The 19,713-nt window shown below is 43.3% G+C and overlaps 1 protein-coding gene and 1 long non-coding RNA gene across 4 annotated transcripts in view; one reads left to right on the forward strand and one right to left on the reverse strand.

Moving 5' to 3' along the window:
- Nucleotides 1–1,043: 1,043 nt before the first annotated feature.
- Nucleotides 1,044–10,462, reverse strand: LOC107312205 (uncharacterized). The gene is made up of 2 exons (XR_001554435.3): nucleotides 10,009–10,462; nucleotides 1,044–5,281 (listed from the first exon to the last, which is right to left on the reverse strand). It is a non-coding gene; the product is annotated as an uncharacterized LOC107312205 (long non-coding RNA).
- The window catches only part of ASAP2 (ArfGAP with SH3 domain, ankyrin repeat and PH domain 2), a 77,644-nt gene continuing 67,638 nt past the window's right edge, over nucleotides 9,708–19,713 (forward strand). For all 3 annotated transcript variants that reach the window (XM_085543945.1, XM_015859396.3, XM_015859399.3), the window contains exon 1: nucleotides 9,708–10,069. Coding sequence is in view for 2 of the 3 variants with exons in the window: in XM_015859396.3 (XP_015714882.2) it covers nucleotides 9,944–10,069 (126 nt within the window). In the remaining variant the exon portion in view is untranslated. The remainder of the gene's footprint in view (nucleotides 10,070–19,713) is intronic.

Genomic DNA, 19,713 nt, shown 5'->3' on the forward strand with positions numbered 1-19,713 from the left:
TAAGTGGAGTTATATATTCTTTGAGGAAGAAAACACATCATCTTGCTTTTTACGGAACAGAATCCAGTACAGCCCCGGAGTGATATGAATAATAAATCTCTCACCCATTTAGAAAGAACCCATCAGTATGATACATATTTAACATATAGGTGCTTTAAGTCTCATTATATATGTATGTGAACATTAACAGCACTTTCTGGGATTCCATCAGTTGTTGCGTATAACTGGACTATAAATATGGGCCAAGTATTTTTATTTTCATTTCCTATTTTCCATTTTCTAAGCACAGTTATAGAAACCCAAAAGCAGTTTGCAGGTATCTTTACTCTTTTCCTGCTTGGGAAAAGGGTCATCTCTCAATGGTTTAAAAAGAAGCTGCTAAGTGTAGCAAAATGAAGAACTTCCATTAGCGCAGCGCACCCACCCTGCTCTGATTGTGTGGAAAAGCAGATACAGAACTACTCCAGCCTGAAGGACCGCTGTGACCAAATAATCTGACATCCCACACTGAAGGGCTTCCTCCAACCTTTATTTTTTCCAAAAAGATTGGTATCATAAAGTCAATTCTTTTTACCTTTGGGCAAAAACAAGTGCGTGTTCTCTCTTTTAAGAGTTATCATCAGAGGATATCTTTGGAAATAAAGCAACTTCTTCTCTGTTAGTATAATGAAAGTGTGTGAATGGACATCACGTGATTTCCTAAGGATTTTATATCACTTCTTTTGCTTCATTCTCACAAACTGCTTTCGATTTACTGTGATTATTCTTTTCCCTGATTAAAGATGAAACAAAACAATGCAGCGTTTTCTCAACAAGTTTTCCAAAACAAAGATTTTTCTAAAAAGAAAAAGTCAGACTGGCTTTCAACGTGGCATTTGTGCTGCTCTGAAGCAGATACTGGAATTCATTTCCCATTTTTGCATAATTCATTATTCTCTTCTAGGAGAAAAATAGACTGTCAGGTTATAGATGTCAACTTAGATTGCTTACAGTACGTACCAGAGTGGCCTCAATTCAGAGGTGTTCAGAAACCACAAAGCTCATTTTAAACGGCAGGAACTTTATTATTTATACGTATTCTTAACGCAAACTTTAATGAATCACACAGAAATAATGATCAAACTCTGCTCCTTAAGTTCAATTCAGATGAGCGTGACCAGTCATGTGAATACCAAAGCAAGAAAGATTTTAGATTAGGATTTGTAAATGCTTTAATAGTTAGTTTTAATGAGATAAACTTACAAGCTACTACACAACAAGCAACATTCTGGTATGTAATTCGTTTCTCTTCATTGATAACATCCTGGTTTCTGTACATAGTGAAGAACTCATAAGCCTTATTCAGATCATCTGTTACTCTCCAAACATTAACAGCGTACACAATTCAGACAAACCCCTATTTTTCACTTTGACTTTTTTCCTGTTATTTCCATTAATCACAACTATTTATACTTATTATCTGTGCTTATGATTTAGTCCACTACCGTTGATAAATGTCACACAAATAAATACTTGGGCTTTTCTTGCACTTCTTTTTAGTGGTAGAATAATGATTAAATCGATAAACTCCAAAGCTAGAACGTTTTGCTTGTAGTGGATTTTTGATTACCACTATAAATGCCATCTTCAGAGAGTTAAAGTCAGTTAGTTATCCCAGCCCTGCCCATTTAATGAAATTACTTTGTTTCCTTAAACTCTGTAAGTAATAAGGGAGACTGGGAATTTAAAACACATCTTTCTGTATTGATTTAGTTTTAATTCATTCTGTTTTCTCTCTGAAGTCTGTAAGCCTTCAGGTTCTAACTATATTCATTTCTGACATGCGCATTTCTCTAGTGCCAAGTGCCTCTGCTATTCCTGAAATAATCCCAAAGATTATTTAAATAATTATGCCTTGCTTTTTCATGTTTACAGTTTCCCACATAATTTCATAACATACTCAGAAACATTAAAATTGTACTCTAAGAAACTATTGTCATACCAAGGCTAAGTTAACATTGAAGAGTATTATCCACATGCAGTCTTTGCATCTACTGTCCTGCAACTGGACGAATGTTGCCAGACCCTTCCATGAATTCAGAAAGTGCCTGGCAGGAATTTCACACTTAGGAGTGCATTTTAAAATGGATAACACTAGTGTTGGAGGGTAGTGACTCACTAATATGTTGTGCATAAATAGGTGAGATGTAAGCATAGTTAAGGCTGTACTGCTAAGACAAGTGCAATGAGAACAGACTGCGTAATTATTTAGATGACAGCATAGGAAATACAATAGCATGCTTGAAACCCACAAAATGCTAAATCCAAACCTACAGTATGCAGGGTCACAGTGACTGAGGCAGATAGATTTAGCAAAGCGAGGTGCCAGCCATAGCAGTAGTGAACATAGCTTGGATGTGCCTGTCATCCACATACAAAAACAGGCTCTTTAACACAGTGCCAAAATCTCCATATACCAGTCTCACCCATTTCTGGGTACTGGACATGAACAGATGGTTAAGAATATCGGTGGTTAAGCTGAACTACATGAGAACAATGATTGTATTGAGTGAAAGACTTTTTATTTATTTATTTATTTTCTCCACAGAAATTTTAAATGTCTCTTCTTGGTTTAATTTTTTAAATTAATTTTGTAAATTGGAATCAGAATGTTTTATTTTCAGAAGCTTTTACTAAATACTAAGAAAGAAAGGTTAGACCCATAAAGTTGGTGCAGAAGACACAGCTGTTCTTAAAGGCCAGTGACTACAACATTGTTGTGGTCACTTTGCAGGAGCTGTGCCCCACTCTTGTACCATTTAGCTCACCAATATAGATGTGACATGCTGTCCCCTCACATGAGTTGTGCCATGCTCTGCTCTTCGGTGTGGATGTTTGCTGTTTTGCCTGCTAAATAGTGTTCAACTATGACAATTATTCCACCTGCTTCTGAAAAAGAAGAACTACTTCTGTCTGTGGCCTGCGACCAGCATGAAAAAAACTCAAACACACAAGTAGAAGTAATCTGTTGATTTAGATATAACATTTTCTGTATTGCAAGAATGGTCTGCGTATCTTAGAGCTGACCTGATTTGTGAGTCTTCTCCTGCCTGCCACGTTCCAGCACAGCAACACACTGGAGAGATGAGTTCTCAGCAGATTTCACAAGCACGGTTCATCAGGCAGTCCTGTATTAGCATGACTCGTTATGTAGGAGGAACAAGAAAGGATATGTTTGCTACTCCTTCAGCTTCTCTCTTTCTGTCCTTACCACTTCTTTCACCTCCTGACCTTTCTGAAAGGCCACTTCCTTGCCATCACACTAGACAGTGCTACAGCCTTTCACCCCTCAAACTCTGACAGCTCACATCCACCCCAATTCCATGAGGCCCCTCAGATCACCCATGTCCACATCCAAGAAGGAGACAAGCAGCTGGGCAAGAACTCCATAAGGGAACCTGTGGCTTAGTCTACCTTATGGCCCTTTGAAAATCAGCCAAGGAAGAGGAGGCAGGGTTAGTAATTGCCTCAGGCAGATGCCTCCAACTGGACAATTTTGTGATATAAAAGACAAAGCTCCTTCTCCTTTTCTTTTAATGAAACTGAGATGTCTGGTAAAGCACCTCCTTACTGGAATGCCATAGAAACAAAGAGACCAAGCTGTAATGGCAACAGTGCAGGCAGTATTAGTAGGGACAGTTTGTTGTCCACTCCTAGTATGTAGTCAGTTCCCTTTCTCTAGCAGTAACTCTCACGCTGAAGTTCACAAGCCACAAAGACTCCTCATACTAACTTAATCTACATTTCTGTATGTCAAGTGCTAGAAGTAACATTAAAAGAAAAACAAATACAGATGGAAATTTATGAACAGTATGAGTAACCTCAAAAGACAGCCAAAACAAGTTTGTGGTGAGATTCAGAAGTGAGAAAGAGAAGTGAGACTTTCCTCAATTGACAAAGGTCAGCAATCAATTTGAGCGTACATACCCTGCAGACACTTGTGTTATTTTGCCTAAGATAACTTACGTAGATAACACAGGATTTCCTCACTGACTACAAAACTGACCCTCACTGCCAGGTAGTTGCCCTACACAATAAACCAACATTTCCTACCATTTCTCATGGATTCCTGATGATCAGCCTTGGGCAAGCAACCAAGGGAGCAAAAGATGGTCCCTGAAAGGCATCCAAGGCAGCCACTTCATCACTGCCAGATCTCTCCGATTCAAGGCCAGTGATCTGACAGAAGTTTGAAAAGTATGCTGAGGACTTTCCCCTACAAGGCTAGAAGACTTCAGGCTAGAAGACTTCCCTTTGTTTATTAATATATTCTCTGCTTTAAAGGTCACCATATTTTATTTAACAGACATTCACCAAGTACATGATTGCATGCTTCAAGCTTGATTGGTAGACTGACTACAGGAGACCAGGCAGGGTATGTTTTTTCTGTTGAATTCCATTTTGTTTCAAGCCCAGCCTCACTGCAGTGAGGAAACTCTGAATTTCTATATTACATGTTAAAAGCAGGTAACAGCAGTTTTAGTTTTCTTTTTTGACAGTTCTTCTTCCTCCATCTTGCTCAGGTCCTGGCCAGAAAGGACTGCATTTAATTTCCCAGCATTTCATAGGATTTCAAATTGTCTCTCTGAAGAGAGACAACCTTCAGGTTCCCCGTCTATCTTATAAATTCCAGTGGGGTGATGGAGCACTGTTGTCTTCTGAACTGACTTTGAGAAGTCTTTCTTTGACAGCAAATTTAAGAGAGAAATAAAGGTCCTTTGTGTTTGAAAATAATACAGCTTTTTTTCTTCTTTACTTTTTCTAGAAATTCCTGAAGCCAAAAGCACATCTCCTCTCCTCACTTTGTCTCTTCATTCCTAAACGTGATTCAGATGACTTTCACATCATTCCTGCCACCTGAATGCAGGGTACTACGCTGATTCTGGGACTGAATGGTAGTTCTGTAATTTCTCAGCAAAGACCTAGTCTCCCCTTTCTGATATTGTTCTCCTCCGCTTGTGTTAGCAGGCTGGTTTATGAGAGCAGAGACCCAGATGCTGTGGTGTTTATGGATAACGACAAAGAATGAAGAGGCAGCTCATGCAGTGGAAACACAATCTGTACGGCAGGAGTGCTAGAACAGCCTTATTGGGACTGCAGCAAGGTAAGTCCTCAGCTGTCAGTAGCCCTGAGGGCTTCCCATCTAATGTGCAGTCTAGAGATGGCTCAAGGGCCTGCAGCTCCATCCTCACAACTCAGTCCAGCCTGAGGCGCCATGAGGAGAGCAACTCTGGACGGCAGCCTGAAATAGTAGCACAGAAAGATTCAGTCTGATCCATTAAAGTGAACACTGGATTCCAAAACCTAAAATGTTTGTATGTAACAGGTAGGAGAATACACACAGTCATCCACAACACACCTTATAAATAGTGGGACAATAAGACATTTTACTAAATTTCAACATTAGGAAACAAAAAGGTGCAGCTCTGCTAAGGTCCAATAAGACAAAACCCTGTTCTAGTCAAAGGTTTACAGACTCAGACTTGTTCAGTTTCACCATTTAAGCAGAACACCCTCCACTTTGGTTGAGTATCTGCGGGTTCTTTTCTGAACTAAAACTGGAGAGTTTTTAAACATAGGTATAACCCATCTGTAGCAATCAGTCTCTAGAAATAGACACACGAGAGCAAGTACAACACATTAAACTATTTTCAACAGAGTAATGCCATCAGTTCATTCCTAAACAGCGGAGGCTGCTATTCTAAAGCTGCTTCGCGTTGTAATTAGTATCATTACAAAATGAGTTAGACCTTCAAAACTGTGGGTGTAATGTAACAATTAACAAAAATGGGTGCTCTTATAGGATTTTACACCTTCAGAAATCACAACCAGGAGCCTTTCTCTGAAATTACAGGCAGTCATTTTGGAGAGTGGAGTCTGACTTGAAAGCGATTATCTGAAAACTGAACACTGGGATCTGGTACTTTAAGAAGAATAATAAATATTGTAAACCTGTGGATAAAGCCACAGGATCCAATAACAGGACTTAACACACAGTGCTTTACCTACCTGCTCTGACTTATACGCACCCATAATATTCTGAGTTTAGCACCTACCTGCCTGAAAACTTTCATCCAGTGATTTGCAGCCAATAGCCTACATGTATTTGGTTATTTATTAAGTTTGAAGATAAACAAGGCTAGTGAGATTTTCTATGAATCGCTTCCTCGTTGCACAAATCACATCTTCAACCCAACTAATAAATAACCATCAGAATCCTTGGGAATGCTGAGTACCCACCATGAAGGTCAAGAAAAATAATTTCCTAAAGCTTTTTTAAGTTATCAAGGAAGAAAATTCTGTGAAAAAAAACAAAACAAAACAGTGGTACCAAAAGAAGACAGAGCAAATACCATGAAAGAATCTGTTATTGAGCCAGTAGGTAAAGGGCAATAATACACATGACTGCTGTGGAAAAAGAGATCCCTTACACATTTTGAGTCCTATTCCAGGCAGCTGCTTGAGGGATCATCGGCTGTGCTAACCAGCTCATCGTGTTCTCTCCTTGCTATTCTTACAACCCCTTCAGCATGTCCTTTTATTGAACAGGCATTAACTTCTGTCTCTGCATGATCCATCGTGCTGACATCCAGCTCTAGACTGATAAAACCATAAGTCTCATGTGCTTTCTCCTAGACTAGACCTCATTTCTATAGTGAGTCCCCCCTAATATCCCAAACCTATCTTAAAATCTCTCCTGAAGATCGTACTTAAAATGCCTTAGTCCGTGTGCCAAGATCACACACTGTCTGTCACACAGACTAAGAGAGGTCCAGTATCTCCTCATATTCACTCAATTTCTACTCACTTATTTTGGATTCTCACATCTCTGGAGACAGCCTTAGTCTTTCACCTCTGTGTTTGTACAGCACTAGGTCTCTGGTTTATTATTTATTGACAGAGGTAAAAATCACTATTTTGGCATCCAGATACGATTTCTAAAGGCACAAGAAACAAAAAGAGAAAGAAACCAGTTCTTTTAAAATCAGTCTTGTGATTTTGAAGGTCTAGCTCAGCTCCTAACAATACTTGCAGGTGGAAACATTAATGCTGGTTTGAAGCCAGCACGGGAAGAAATATTTGTACAGAGTTTTTTTGATTTTCATTTCTTCTGCAAGGGAAGGAGACCTAAACCCTGGTATTTCTCACCTCTCTCTAGAGATGTGCTCTGTGCATTATCCACAAGATCTAACACAGAGCAACATGCAGCATTGGATCTTTGAAAAATGCTTTTGTTCTTTCTCTCTCTCTTTAGTAGAAGCTTAGATAAGGAGTTGCACCCTCTAACTGTGTGACCGGCTCAAAGACAGTGATTTTTTAGCTAGTATTCATTGCAGGTAAGGAAGGAGTGTCTAAAGCCAGAGAAGATACACAGGCAGGCAGGCAGAACCAGGAGACAAAATAGTAGCAGCAAGTCCAGCCTGGCTCACAGTTCTCTGACTATTGAGACATTCCACTGAACAGCTTAGTTACAGGTTCAGAGAATGGGACTGGATACTGAAATTCAGTGTCGCCCATAAATACGTAGAGGTCAGGGTGGATAGTGCTGAACCAGTGTGACACTGGAACCAGAAAGCCTGATAGGACTTTTGAACATGTCAGAGAAGGGACAGGAAGCCAAGACAATTTATTGAGGTGTTAGAACCGTAAAAATGATTGAAGGGCTGAGAAAACATCCTTTCAGTGTGAGACACTGGATTCACACACACTAATAAAATGTTACTGCAGAATTACAAGCTACTGCGTGTCATTTGAACCGCTGTCACCATCTGTGTACACAATCCTGATTTGTGGCCAATACAAAGCAATTCAAGTTAGCTCGGCCCTCTTAAAAACAAAGAGGAGTTCATCTGGTTGCTTTATTAAGAAACAATACTTAGAAATTATCTCATTACATGAATGAGTCTCATATATGAATGCTTACAGGGAGTAATGTCTGAGTACCACATAACACACTAACAAAAACAAGCAATAGCTGGAACATAGAGCAATTGTGACCAAGTGCTGCTCTAGAATGTTAATAGAAGTCGTAGGCTCTCCAGACTTTTGAGCTTGGAATTATGATTTGATGCCTTCTGGAAAACTGTTCAGAATGAACCAAGTACAAACCTTTGGATCCAGGATGGAGTTGTGTGAAAAGCAGCCTGTTAAGCAAAAGGACAGACCAAAGTACCTAGCAGCTTCACTGGGATGGCAAGTTATTGAATCTATTAAGTTAAAGATCAGTTAAAGATGCCACTGCAATCATCTAACCTACAGAACTTAAGTCTATAGGACTTAAGGCCCCATTGTATAAGGATACTGTCTTAGATGCATGTACTATCAGGCAGAAGACACAGCTGCTAGAGGCTGTAGATTTGGACAACATCAGACAGCTGGTAACATCCAGTATTATTTACCTCTCCACGTCTTTAATCCCTTCAGATTTTACAAATAAACATGCCGCAGTGCAAGACACGAGAGTTTAAGAACATCAGTGTTTACTAAGTTTAGATGATAGTTTGAGGTTAGGTAATGCTCCAATGATATCACCATCAGCTGACACAGAAATGAAGATGTAACACCACATATATTTTTAGCAAGAATGAGTATTTATACTAAGCCTGGTCATAAGTACTGCTGACAGACATGCTTACTGCGTTAACACTGAAATACTCTGTATGTGCCTGTGCCTCAGTAACTGAAACATGCACAAATCTCTGCTACCATCAAGACAAACTTCATCATTTAAGTTAAGGGAGAACTTAACACAGTGGCAGCAAGGATTGCCAAGGGCACTAACATCCGCTTAGGCCTGCAGGTGTTTACTTGGCCATTTTACAAACACAGCACAGGAGTGCCTGCCTGCTCCTCTCAACTACCTGGGGAGTTTTAAATCACGGTAATAAAGGATCACTCACAGACAGTGATTAACTTCATCACCAGAGGGGACTGAGAGGCTGCTGGAGGGTTTCTAGGCCAAAATACAGACCCACAAAGCTTTCTGTGCTACCAGTCCTCGAGGATTCACCGCTGTAGATCACATCCCTGCACGGCAGGCACTGTGTCACCTCATAGCACCCAGTGACAACTCACCAACCACTCTTCTTCCACCTCAGTGACAGATCCCACAGATGGGGCTAATTCCTGCCTTTTCAGCCTCAATTCATCCTTGTGGCTTTATATAAAAAGCACAAAGCATTAGCTCCGCTAGCAACGCTTCCTCTTCCAGCACAGAAAAAGCTTTCTAAGAAACGAGATAGAAACGTTACACAGTATTTTTGCACGGACCTCTTGGGGCCGTGACAGCATTTCTGACTTTCCTTTCAACCCGTACGTTGTAGAAATGCCGTTCTGCCTCCGATACGTGTGAGGGGCAGCGCCCCGCTACCTGCACAGCCCCGAGGGGCCCCTCCACCTCTGGCACCTCTCCCCCTCCCTCCCTCGGCTCTGTGCCGGTTGTTGTTGCTGGATCACAAGGCGGGACGCCCCTCCCCTCACGCAGCAGCGGGGGGCTCCAGAGTGAAGCGCCATGTTCTGAGGGCGGGCGCTGGGGGGCGGCAGGTCCCGGAGGGGCGGAGGGGCCGCGCCCGGTCCCGCCTCCGCCCTGTGTGTGTGTGTGTGTGCGAGAGGCGGGCGGGCTGCGAGGCCGCTCCCGCTGCTGGGCGTGTGCCCGGCTCCGGTGCTGCGTGACCGGGCGGGGAGGAGAAGGAGGAGTGTGAGTGAGTGTGGGTGCGGGGAATTTCCTTGTGCGGCGGCGGAGGAACAACGCCGCACCGCAGCCCGCGGGGCGGGAGCTGCCGCCGTCGGCTGCCGGGCGATGTGAGGGGGGAGCCCCCCTTGGCCCTCCCCTCCCCCCGGAGCCGCCCGCTCTCCCCCCCCCTCCCCTCTCTCCTCCCCTCGCCCCGCTCATCCCCGCCCCGCCATGCCGGACCAGATCTCCGTGTCGGAATTCGTGTCCGAGACCAATGAGGATTATAAGTCACCTACCGCCTCCAACTTCACCACCCGGATGGCCCAGTGCAGGAACACGGTGGCGGCCATCGAGGAGGTGAGGCGGGGCGCGGGCAGCGCAGCCCCTCGGCCTGGCGGCGGCGAACGAGGCGCTACCGGAGCCGCCGGCTCCCGCCGCTCCCTTCCCCGCCCGGCCCCGAGCAGCGCCCCCGGCCGCCGGGAGGAAACGGGGAGAGGGGGAGAAAAGGGAGGGGGAAGGGCTGCGGCGCGGCTGCCCCCGGCCCCAGGGCGGCTCTGCCGGGCAGGGGCAGTGCGGGGATGAGGGGAGCCGAGCTCTCGTCTCTGCTCCGGTAGAGCCGCTCGGTGCCGCCCTTCTTGTACCTGGGGGGCGGCTGGAGCTCGGCAGCCTCCGCGCCGTCCTTGGCGCACACCTGAGGCGCTCGGCCTCGCCGCCGTGCGGGGCGCTCAATGCTCTCCCGCCTGTAGTCGTGCTCCTGTGTGTGTGGCTGCCTCCGGTACGGGTGGGGGTTGGATGGATCTCCTCCCGGCCCCGCACACGGGAATACCCCGCTCCCTGCCCTCAAGAAACCCCTCGGGAGCCGCCAGGCAGCGCCTGGTCCCGGCGGGCGGGAGCCGCTCCGGGTCGAACTCCGTTCAGAGCTGGGCGGCCACAGCTCGGTGTTTTTTGTCTGCTCGCGGGCAGGCTGAGCTGCTTTTGTCTGGGGGATGAGGACTGTTTGTTTTCCTGGAAGATATCGAGATGTGTTATTGAAGCTGGTGGTAACAGCCAGCCGTGCCTCACTGCCAGCGCCGGTGTGAGAGACGGAGTCCTTTCCTTGAGCAGGAGACTGCTTTCCTTCCAGCTTCAAATCAGACGGAAATCTGGGACAGGTCTGAACACAGTGAGAGCGCATTCCTCATCCCTGTCATACACACACAATGAGATGGAGCCGCTCGGTATCTCGATTCCCCCAGCAGCTTCCCTGAAGTAACTTGTGGGAGGGGGATCCTGTTTGTGATATGGCTTCATCTCTCCATCTACCTGTTACATCAGTTCTGGCAGTACGTTCAGTTCATTTGTTTTGCGGTAAGCACGTATTCTAAAAAGAGCCTCTTCAGCAGAAAGATCTTGCCAGCAGTCAGTGTCCCTCCTTACAAAAGAGCTGCCACCAGCAATGGATTATTACCAGAACAAAACCCAGGTTAGGGGTTTCAACTCCCTTTTCAAGCTTTTCCTGTTTTGCCAGTTCCCAAAACCACTAAAGCGAGGAGCTGAATTCCAAATAATCTGCACAGGAGGAATTACTGTTTTGTTGCTGAGGTAATTTTCTTCCATGCAAGCTTGCACTTAAGCGCCTGCGTTTAATTACACGTTGTTAGCTTGATAGTCTTAAGATCAACAATTCTGTATCAAAGGTAACTTTTTCTTCAAGAATATTTGTAATAGTGAGTCATTAAAGCAGTGTGGTAGAGCTGCCTGGTAATTGATTGACACAGAATATAACTCAGTGTAAGCACTTGGACTAACAGCAGTTTTGCTGGAATTAAGAGATTCTTATCTATGGGGTTCACGAAATGTGGTATCAGAGCCTCAGTTTCTTAGGCTATAACTGCAAAAATGACACATTGTTTCTCAGGGGAAAACGTGGAAGAAAGTTTTTGCTTTTCGGGTCATTTTTCTTTCACGCTCATTTTCACATGTTTGATTTGCACAGAAATTTCTATATAATAGCATGAAATTGACGTGTTATGTATCTTACAGTCCTTTAAAAACCCAACTCGGAGAGCTGCATCTTGAAAACTTCTTTAACGTCAGAAGAGTGATGTGCATTTAAAGCTCTGAGTCAGTGGGATTCCTTTCTTACTTAATCTGCCTGCTTGGTGTTTGTGCGTGTATCAGGTGCTGATACACCACTCCTTGGTTTTAAAGGAGCTCAGTCAGGATGGCGAAACTTAGTTTGTATCTCTGCATATTTAAAAAAAATTGCCTTTTGTGATAAAGATGATAACGAATGTGCCTTACAGATCTAAGTGGAGTTTGCGTAGTAGTTGAGGACAGATTGCATTAGCCATAGCCATCTTCATCTTATCGATCCATCTCTCGGCTTTGGCTAAATATCGGTAGTTGCTGCCCGTATTACTGCTGTTGTAAAGCATGTGTTTGAGCGCTGATGTTCTTCTTTATACGTTATCAAGGACAACAAACACATTTTCGTGGTTTCCAAACTGTGAAATCTCTTTTTACACTACTTAGCTTGGGAAATCCTGAAGTCTTTCAAAATGAAGTGCCAGGTTTTTCAGGTTAAATACAATCTGTTGATAAAAATCTATCTGTAAATTGTGTAATAGAGAAGTCAGCATTCAGCACATTTTTGTTTTCCTAAAGGCCAAGCAGGAATTAGCTCATCGGGTTGTTATGAACAAGGACTTCAAAAGAATGCATCTAAAACTGCAGGTGACACAAGGAACCTGTCTCCATTTCCAGAGTCACGTACTGTGAAGCATCACTTTCCAGTGTGCTGCTGCTGCAGAGCACAGTGCTGGTAAATTGTCATGTGTCGTGGATGTCCCTGAGCTGCTTTTCCTCCCAGACCCGTGTCTGGAATGGCCCATGTTACACAGAGCTGGCTCTGCACGGCCTTGCAGCAGAGATGTGGGGTGGTTGTACAGCAGCTGTGGGCTGGTGGGGCTGCTCAGCCTGAGTACATCTTGGTGCAAACAAAGAGCTGCTTCCACATCCCAATGGGAAGCTTTTAGTAGCACCGCTGGCTACCGGTTTTGTAATTGTGTCTTAGTTAATTAGTAGGTATATAATAGTGGCTTAAAGGTTCAGTTAATGAGGCCTCGCTTTCAGTGATAGAGTGGAAGAGGCTTGTTAAGATAGGGGATCAATAAGATGTTGGGCAGTTCTATGTGTATCATTTACCAGTTATGACTCTGTGGGTGATGGTGTTGCCTTAAGTCAGTGTTTCCTGGACTTAGATGAACTGACCTCTGTCAGTTGCAGAGTCTGATTGATTTTTAATGCCAGTGGAGAATACCTGGAGTTTTACTATTCTGTGTGATTGTACAGACCAATGACAGATGGCTGATCACAGCCCTTGAGATTAGCAGAAGTGCAGTGCCTATTGAAACACATGGAGAAAGAGGAGCTGATCCTTCCCTGCCAGTGGTGGGAAAGGGATTAGGAAATGTATTGGAGTGCGGTGAATTTTGAAGGGAAAGGAATCATTTAATTTCTGTGCTGTTGTCACGCAAGGATGTTGTTTAGCAAAATGATGGGAATCTCTTCCTTCTAGCAAAACTACAAGTCAGCAGTGTGTCCCAGGCCCTTACAGGTTACTGTTTAATCTTTGCATGTATGATAATGACTGCAATTAAACAAGTTTTGATAGAGTCCAGAGCACGGTCACATGATGGGGGGAGGGGTTGCTTGAAGTCAGTCATCTGGTCTGACAAATGCTGACTTCTCAGCTTACTGGTTTTGTTAAAGGTCTCCCTTTATCACAGGATCTAAAAGTGGGCAGTGACCGTTCTTAAGCTATGAATGCTTAAAAATCTGATTTTAGTACTGCTGGTACTTGGAATGTGCTCTTCTCTCATGTGCTGTAAGTTAAATAAAATAGTCCATAAACTGTAATGGAGCCTGAAAAAAGGTTCTAATAGCTGTGCGCATTAAATATCTTTTGGAAATGGTTACCTCACTGAGTGGTTTAATGAATAGTATCCAAGTGTGCCACTGTATTTTGAAGCACAAGTTAAGTCTTACAATAAAGGCTGGGACTGAAGCCCATAAAAATTAGAAGTAGTTATTCCTACTCTGTTTCTTGTGGTACGGTACCTCTGGACCAAGAAAGAAGGGTCAGGGTGCTCTTGTTTGGGCTCCTATATGAGTAAAGGGCTCTGGAGGGCTGGTGTTCTGAGAGCTGGTGTCCAGGTCAGGATTTCAGGCACAAAGCTTACGCTGCCTATTTCAACTTCACTAGAGCTGGGATTTCCCTAGAAAGAGAGAGAATGGAAACTCTGACATAAGTTTAATAGGTTACTGGAGCACCATCTCTCAGTATAGTAGTACTTGCAACTGTGATGAGTGTGTTTTAGTCGACAGGACAAATGTGAGATTGAAAGATGGAGAAGATGGGAGCGAGAGGAGTGTGGAGGTAGGCAGAGATGATCTTGGTTGTTTGGATACAAACGATTTCAGTTTCAGATCTATGTAAAAGCCGTTCTGCAGGAATTTCTATAAAGTCAGTGAAACTAACGTTAAAACCAAAGTTGCAGTTTTGGGTTTGTACTTGCCTCTGTTCTCTTAGTCCTCTTCCATGATCATTACACCTGAGTGTGCTCCTCATTTTACAGTTAAAATGATTTATGTATTTGTAACTTTCAGTCCTAGAGATGCAGCGTATCATTTCAGTATCCTTTCCTTCCTCACTGGCACTTAAAACTTCAATTTTTCTATCAGAAATCACAACACCTACATCCCTTCTAAGGTAATCCCACAGTTCTCAGCTGTATTTGGGAGGCATGAAGGATCAGCTCTCATTGAATTCTGTTCTCTCTGGTGAGCTAGAATTTCTAATCCTCCCTGCTTTGTTGTCTTTCTGCAAAGCTAATGAGGGCAAGAGGTGATACGGGCTTGGTATGATCAGTGAGTGAGAGACTGGATACCCACATACATACACATGTTCTGAAAGAGTATACTTTCTAGGTATTTTTCTTAGGTCTTTGAGGCTGGACTTATCTCTTCTTAACACTGCTTTCATGATATTGGCTTGCTTTAGAAATCTATGTGGAGAGAACATTTTCATATATTATTCTGAGTACAAGTAGAAAATTACTCATGTTGCACGTTGGATAATTTACTACCGTTATCTGTAAACTCATATACCTTTGTGCTCACTGTAAGCTGCTCCTTCTAGAACATAATTGCGTACTTCTTTTTACCTCTCTGCTAAATAGAGTTCCATAAACACAGTGTTTAAAACTTCTTTTTTTGCGTTCAACTTCTGCTTCCTTTTTGTTGTCGTAATTTTCTGTTCATCTGCCTCAAAAGATGTTTCTGGAAAAGTAATTATGACACTAATGGTGTTACGACTTGAGGAGTGTTGGATTTTTCTTTCTTTTTTCTTTTTTGAGAACAAAACAGGATGGGATTTGTGGGAACACAGGAGCAATGTTGCAGGTTTTCAGCTGGAGCTCTGTGCATATTGTAACACAGAAATTCAACCTTGAACATTACAGACAATGTACAGTTGGTTATAACAGTTTCAAATAGATGTATATAAACAGACTGCTGTATACATTGCTTTGGTGCAGCTTGAGGCATCAGCTTCTTTATGCCAAATGCCCCCTTACTGATGGGAATTTCAATGGAAAAATATACGTATTTCCAAAGTATTTTATTAACTTTGGCTTTTGTACGAAGATGATCAGGGGGCTGGAGCACCTCCCCTATGAGGACAGGCTGAGGGAGTTGGGTTTGTTCAGCCTGGAGAAGAGAAGGTTGTGGGGTGACCTCAGTGCAGCCTTTCAATATCTGAAGGGAACTTACTCCCAGGAGGGGAGTAAACTCTTCAAAAGGGCTGACAATAGCAGGACATGGGGAAATGGTTTTAAGTTGAAAGAGGGAAGATTTAGGTTGGATGTTAGGGGGAAGTTCTTCACTAGGAGAGTGGTTAGGCCCTGGAACAGGCTGCCCAGGGAGGTTGTGGATGCCCCGTCCTTGGAGGTGTTCAAGACCAGGTTGGACGGGGCCCTGGACAACCTGATCTAGTAAAGGTGTATGTTTGGTGGCCCTGCCAGGCAGGGGGGTTGGAACTACATGATCCTTGAGGTCTCTTCCAACCTGGGTCATTCTGTGATCTGAAAGGTGAGGCCTTCATTTTGTGAGGCATTAAACAGTTGCAGGACAAAAGCCTAATCCCTCTTCCAAAGTACCTAACTGTCTGCATGTAGAACAAGACATGGCTGTTTTTTAAAATGGTTTTCACCTTCCATGTTTTCTGTGCTATATATACACACACACGTATATAAGTGTGTGTGTGTACATATATACATAAAGTTACGACCAGTCCTTTTTAGAACTCCAGCACCCCAGTCTCAGAGAATTACTGCTTAGGAACCATGCTGTCAAATCCTGTTCCCCAAGAGCAAGTAACATTTACACCTGAAGCTTTAGAAACGTTGCCCCCAGCTCCATTTCAGTACCTCTTCCCTTTATTATTTTGGTTATTATTATGGCTTCTGAAAATTTTACTTATATATAGCAATCTCCTTATCTCTCTTACTTTCTTAAAGTCGCTTTGGTACAGAGATGACTGTTGCTTTGCCCTGTCTCCAGGAGCTCCCTGGACATGCCCTGTAGCTCGGCAGTAAGGCCAGGTCGTAGAAGGGGTGAGGCAGCCCTGTCCATGGTCCTAGAGCCCCAGCCCAGCTCTGTGGGGCTTTGGCACTAGGTGGGCTCTCTCCAATGGATGGGCTTGTAGCAAGAGTCCTCACTTGCCTTCAGACATCGCTGGCTCCAAATAAATGTTATATTCAAAGAAGCTGCAAGAGAGGGAAGAATCTCCTGTTAGTAGGAGATTGAAGGAAAAGAAAAAAGAAAATGGAAAGTCAGGAGACAGCCACTGGGTAAAACTTTTCTACAGATTTTTCTGCTATAGGAGTGTCTTCCATCCCCACACTCCTTCCCATTCTATGTAAAGCAATGTGTGTAGCTCAGTAGGATTTGTAGATGCTATACAAAATAAGCATAAGAAAATTTCTTACCCATATGTGGTTGGTAAGTATGAATGTGTGATTCTGAAAAAGAAGTGGGTGCTGGTGGCTGGGGTAAGTCTGATTGGATGGAGCAGAGTCAAAAGGGAAGAAGAGGTGACTGGTGTTGCTTTCCTGTAGGCATTAGAATCAAAGACCATTGTCTTACATTTGATGCGAAAGTGAGTGCTATTACAACAACTAGGGAGAGGTATGCATTGCATAGAGGTTGAACAGAAAGGTTTTCCAGAATTGTCATGAACAGATGTGACTGAGAAAGACTGTTTATTTCTCAGGTCAGATGTTCGTAGTAATCAAAATTGGAATGATGAGATAATAAGCACTGCAGAGCAAAAGGCTGCATATGTATGTCACAGAATCACAGAATGACCCGGGTTGGAAGGGACCTCAAGGATCATGTAGTTCCAACCCCCCTGCCTGGCAGGGCCACCAAACATACACCTTTACTAGATCAGGTTGCCCAGGGCCCCGTCCAACCTGGTCTTGAACACCTCCAAGGACAGGAGGAAATGTGTAGGAGCAGGAGAATATACTGTTGTGAGGCAGCAATCACATGGATGATGTGGTTGAGACAGGAAGTAAGCAAAGTGTTTGAATCATTAAAAGTTGTATTGTTGTATATTAAAAGCAAAACAAAGCAGAACGATCCAAAAAGTTGAGTTCGGAGTAGAAACTGAGAGCTGATGAAATCAGCAGAACTGAAGAGTTAATTTACTGAACATAATATATCCCAAGAAAGGGGAATGTTATGGGAAAAGCTGTGGTCTTGGAAAACATAGAGAAGAATGTCACAAATGAACAGAGTGTGTCCAAAATGGGGTGAAAAGGACTGATGGATAGAGGAAAGCTGTGTGGTTAAACAGTATGTGTAAAGGAAAGGGGCCAACTTGTAAAAGTCAAGTTTCTGTAGCTGTATCAGCAGGCAACAAGGGAAACAAAGGCATTGTTTAGTCATAGAGATTTGTGAAGAGACAAAGAAAGGATGGTAGTGCTAAAGGTAATGCAAGTATTACCAGATCTAAACAAGTGTTCTACTGGAGTTTTCAAACTGTAAGTGGGGAAGTAGGTAGAACGGAGAGCAGAAATAGAAATGCAAGCAAGCAAAGTGAAAAACAAGACTTTGAGCTTAAAGCACTCAGTTTGCGGGGGCTGGTTAACTTATTTCCCAGGATCCTGAATGAAGTAGGATATTGACTTGCAAAGACTCCTAATGAATCCTCTGAAGACTAAGATGATACTTAAGCACAGAGGGGTAGGGAAAAAAAGAAAGTGGGATTGGAAATAGAAGAATAAATCATGTCTGCTAATAGAAATGATTGCAGAAGATGCAGCAGTGCGGTCCATGGCTGTTAAATTGAGAAGAGATTTGGATTCAGATGTTGCAAGTATCTGTGGCTGAGCAGCAGACTAGCAAAATAACTGGCTTTTCTTCCTGCTTCCAGATATATTTGAGAAGTAATGCCAGCAGCTATTTACACTATTTACAGAAGCTGCCGCTGCTGGAGGACGGTCCTTTTATGTTTGTGTTAGTTTTTGAAGTTGTAATGAGTTGTGTGAGAACTTGGTGTTGGGAAAAATAGTGAATGAAGCGTTCTGGAAGTTCTTCAGTACTCTGGAGAAGAATGCACCAAAGGAAAGGAATGAGCAGTGTTTGAATGGACAGACCATCAAAGAATTACTGTAATTGTTACATGAGTTGTTTTTAACAAAGATTTAAGAACTGTTTTGAAGTAATGTCTGGGCTTAAACTCCTTTAATGCTTTGATTGCTGAGACTCATTTAAGCAGTGTGTTCTGGCCTTCTCATACATGCAGTATGGCGGCTCCTTCTTTGCTCTTTCCCTGGTGTTCTACAGGTTCTTATGAAAAATAGAACTGCTGAGAGCCATAATTTTAAAGCTGCGTAGGAAGGTTTTCATGTAAGGTTTAAGTCCCTGCTTTACTGTGTCTCATCTCAGACTTCTACTAAAACTCGTCTGGAAAATGTAGATAAAGATAGGGAATGACACAAGTTCGGTGTGTGTAACTATGGAGCTTATTGCAGGCTGCTGGTAGGGTGATTTCTCTTTTATCCTCCAGTCTTCCCATCGTCTTGCATTTGTTAGCATCAAGCTCTTCTGCATTCAGAAGGCTCACTGGATGCAGTTGTTCTTGATGGGATAGAGACACAAGCTGGAGGAGATTCTGCCGTTAAGATGTTGGATTTGCCTGTGATTAAGATGACTGTCGGCTTCTTTCATTTGGACTAAATCCAGACTTCTTTCACAAAATTACATCTATGTTGGTATTAAGGGGAGGAGAAAAACTTGGCTAGGAAACAGCAGAAGAGGGGAGTGCAAGAAAAAGACTTGGAAAGTGATAGACAGCTGAAACACATAAGAAGAAATATGAAGATCAGTAAAAAGTGACGAGCAAGAGGATGAAGTCTTGATTAAAAACGGAGCAGAGGGGATCGTCCAGCAGCAGAAGCACTGATGGTGCGTGTGTTGTGGAGGAGGGTCAGGAACTGACATAGGCAGAAGCATTAAGAGGGGGAGAAGGAAATGGATCAGAAGTCTAAGGAAGTTCAGAGAAATAAGAATTGACAGGAACTGCAGAGGAAGGGAGAATGCGTCAGCGTTTCTGCTGAAAGTGGGGTGAAAGTGGCAGCCAGCAGCATGGGGAGAGGGCTGACATGGGGAGGATCATGGGAGTGAGGAGGTGGGCAGGGAGTGTAGGGAAAGGATGGTGGAAGGGAGCTGTGGCACAGCCTGCCTTGCAGTTTGGGAGAGTGGAAGAAGAGTTGTGTGCTGTATCCAGAGAGTGGGACATAAGGCTAAGTGTTATGCAGAGAATAGAAGGTTGCAGGTGACCTCATTGCAGCCTTTCAATACCTGAAGGGAACTTACACCCAGGAGAGGAGTAAACTCTTCAAAAGGGCTGACAATAGCAGGACACGGGGAAATGGTTTTAAGTTAAAAGA

This window comes from Coturnix japonica, chromosome 3 (assembly GCF_054131305.1).
Source record: "Coturnix japonica strain WE chromosome 3, WE-NBRP24, whole genome shotgun sequence".
Lineage (NCBI taxonomy): Eukaryota > Metazoa > Chordata > Aves > Galliformes > Phasianidae > Coturnix > Coturnix japonica.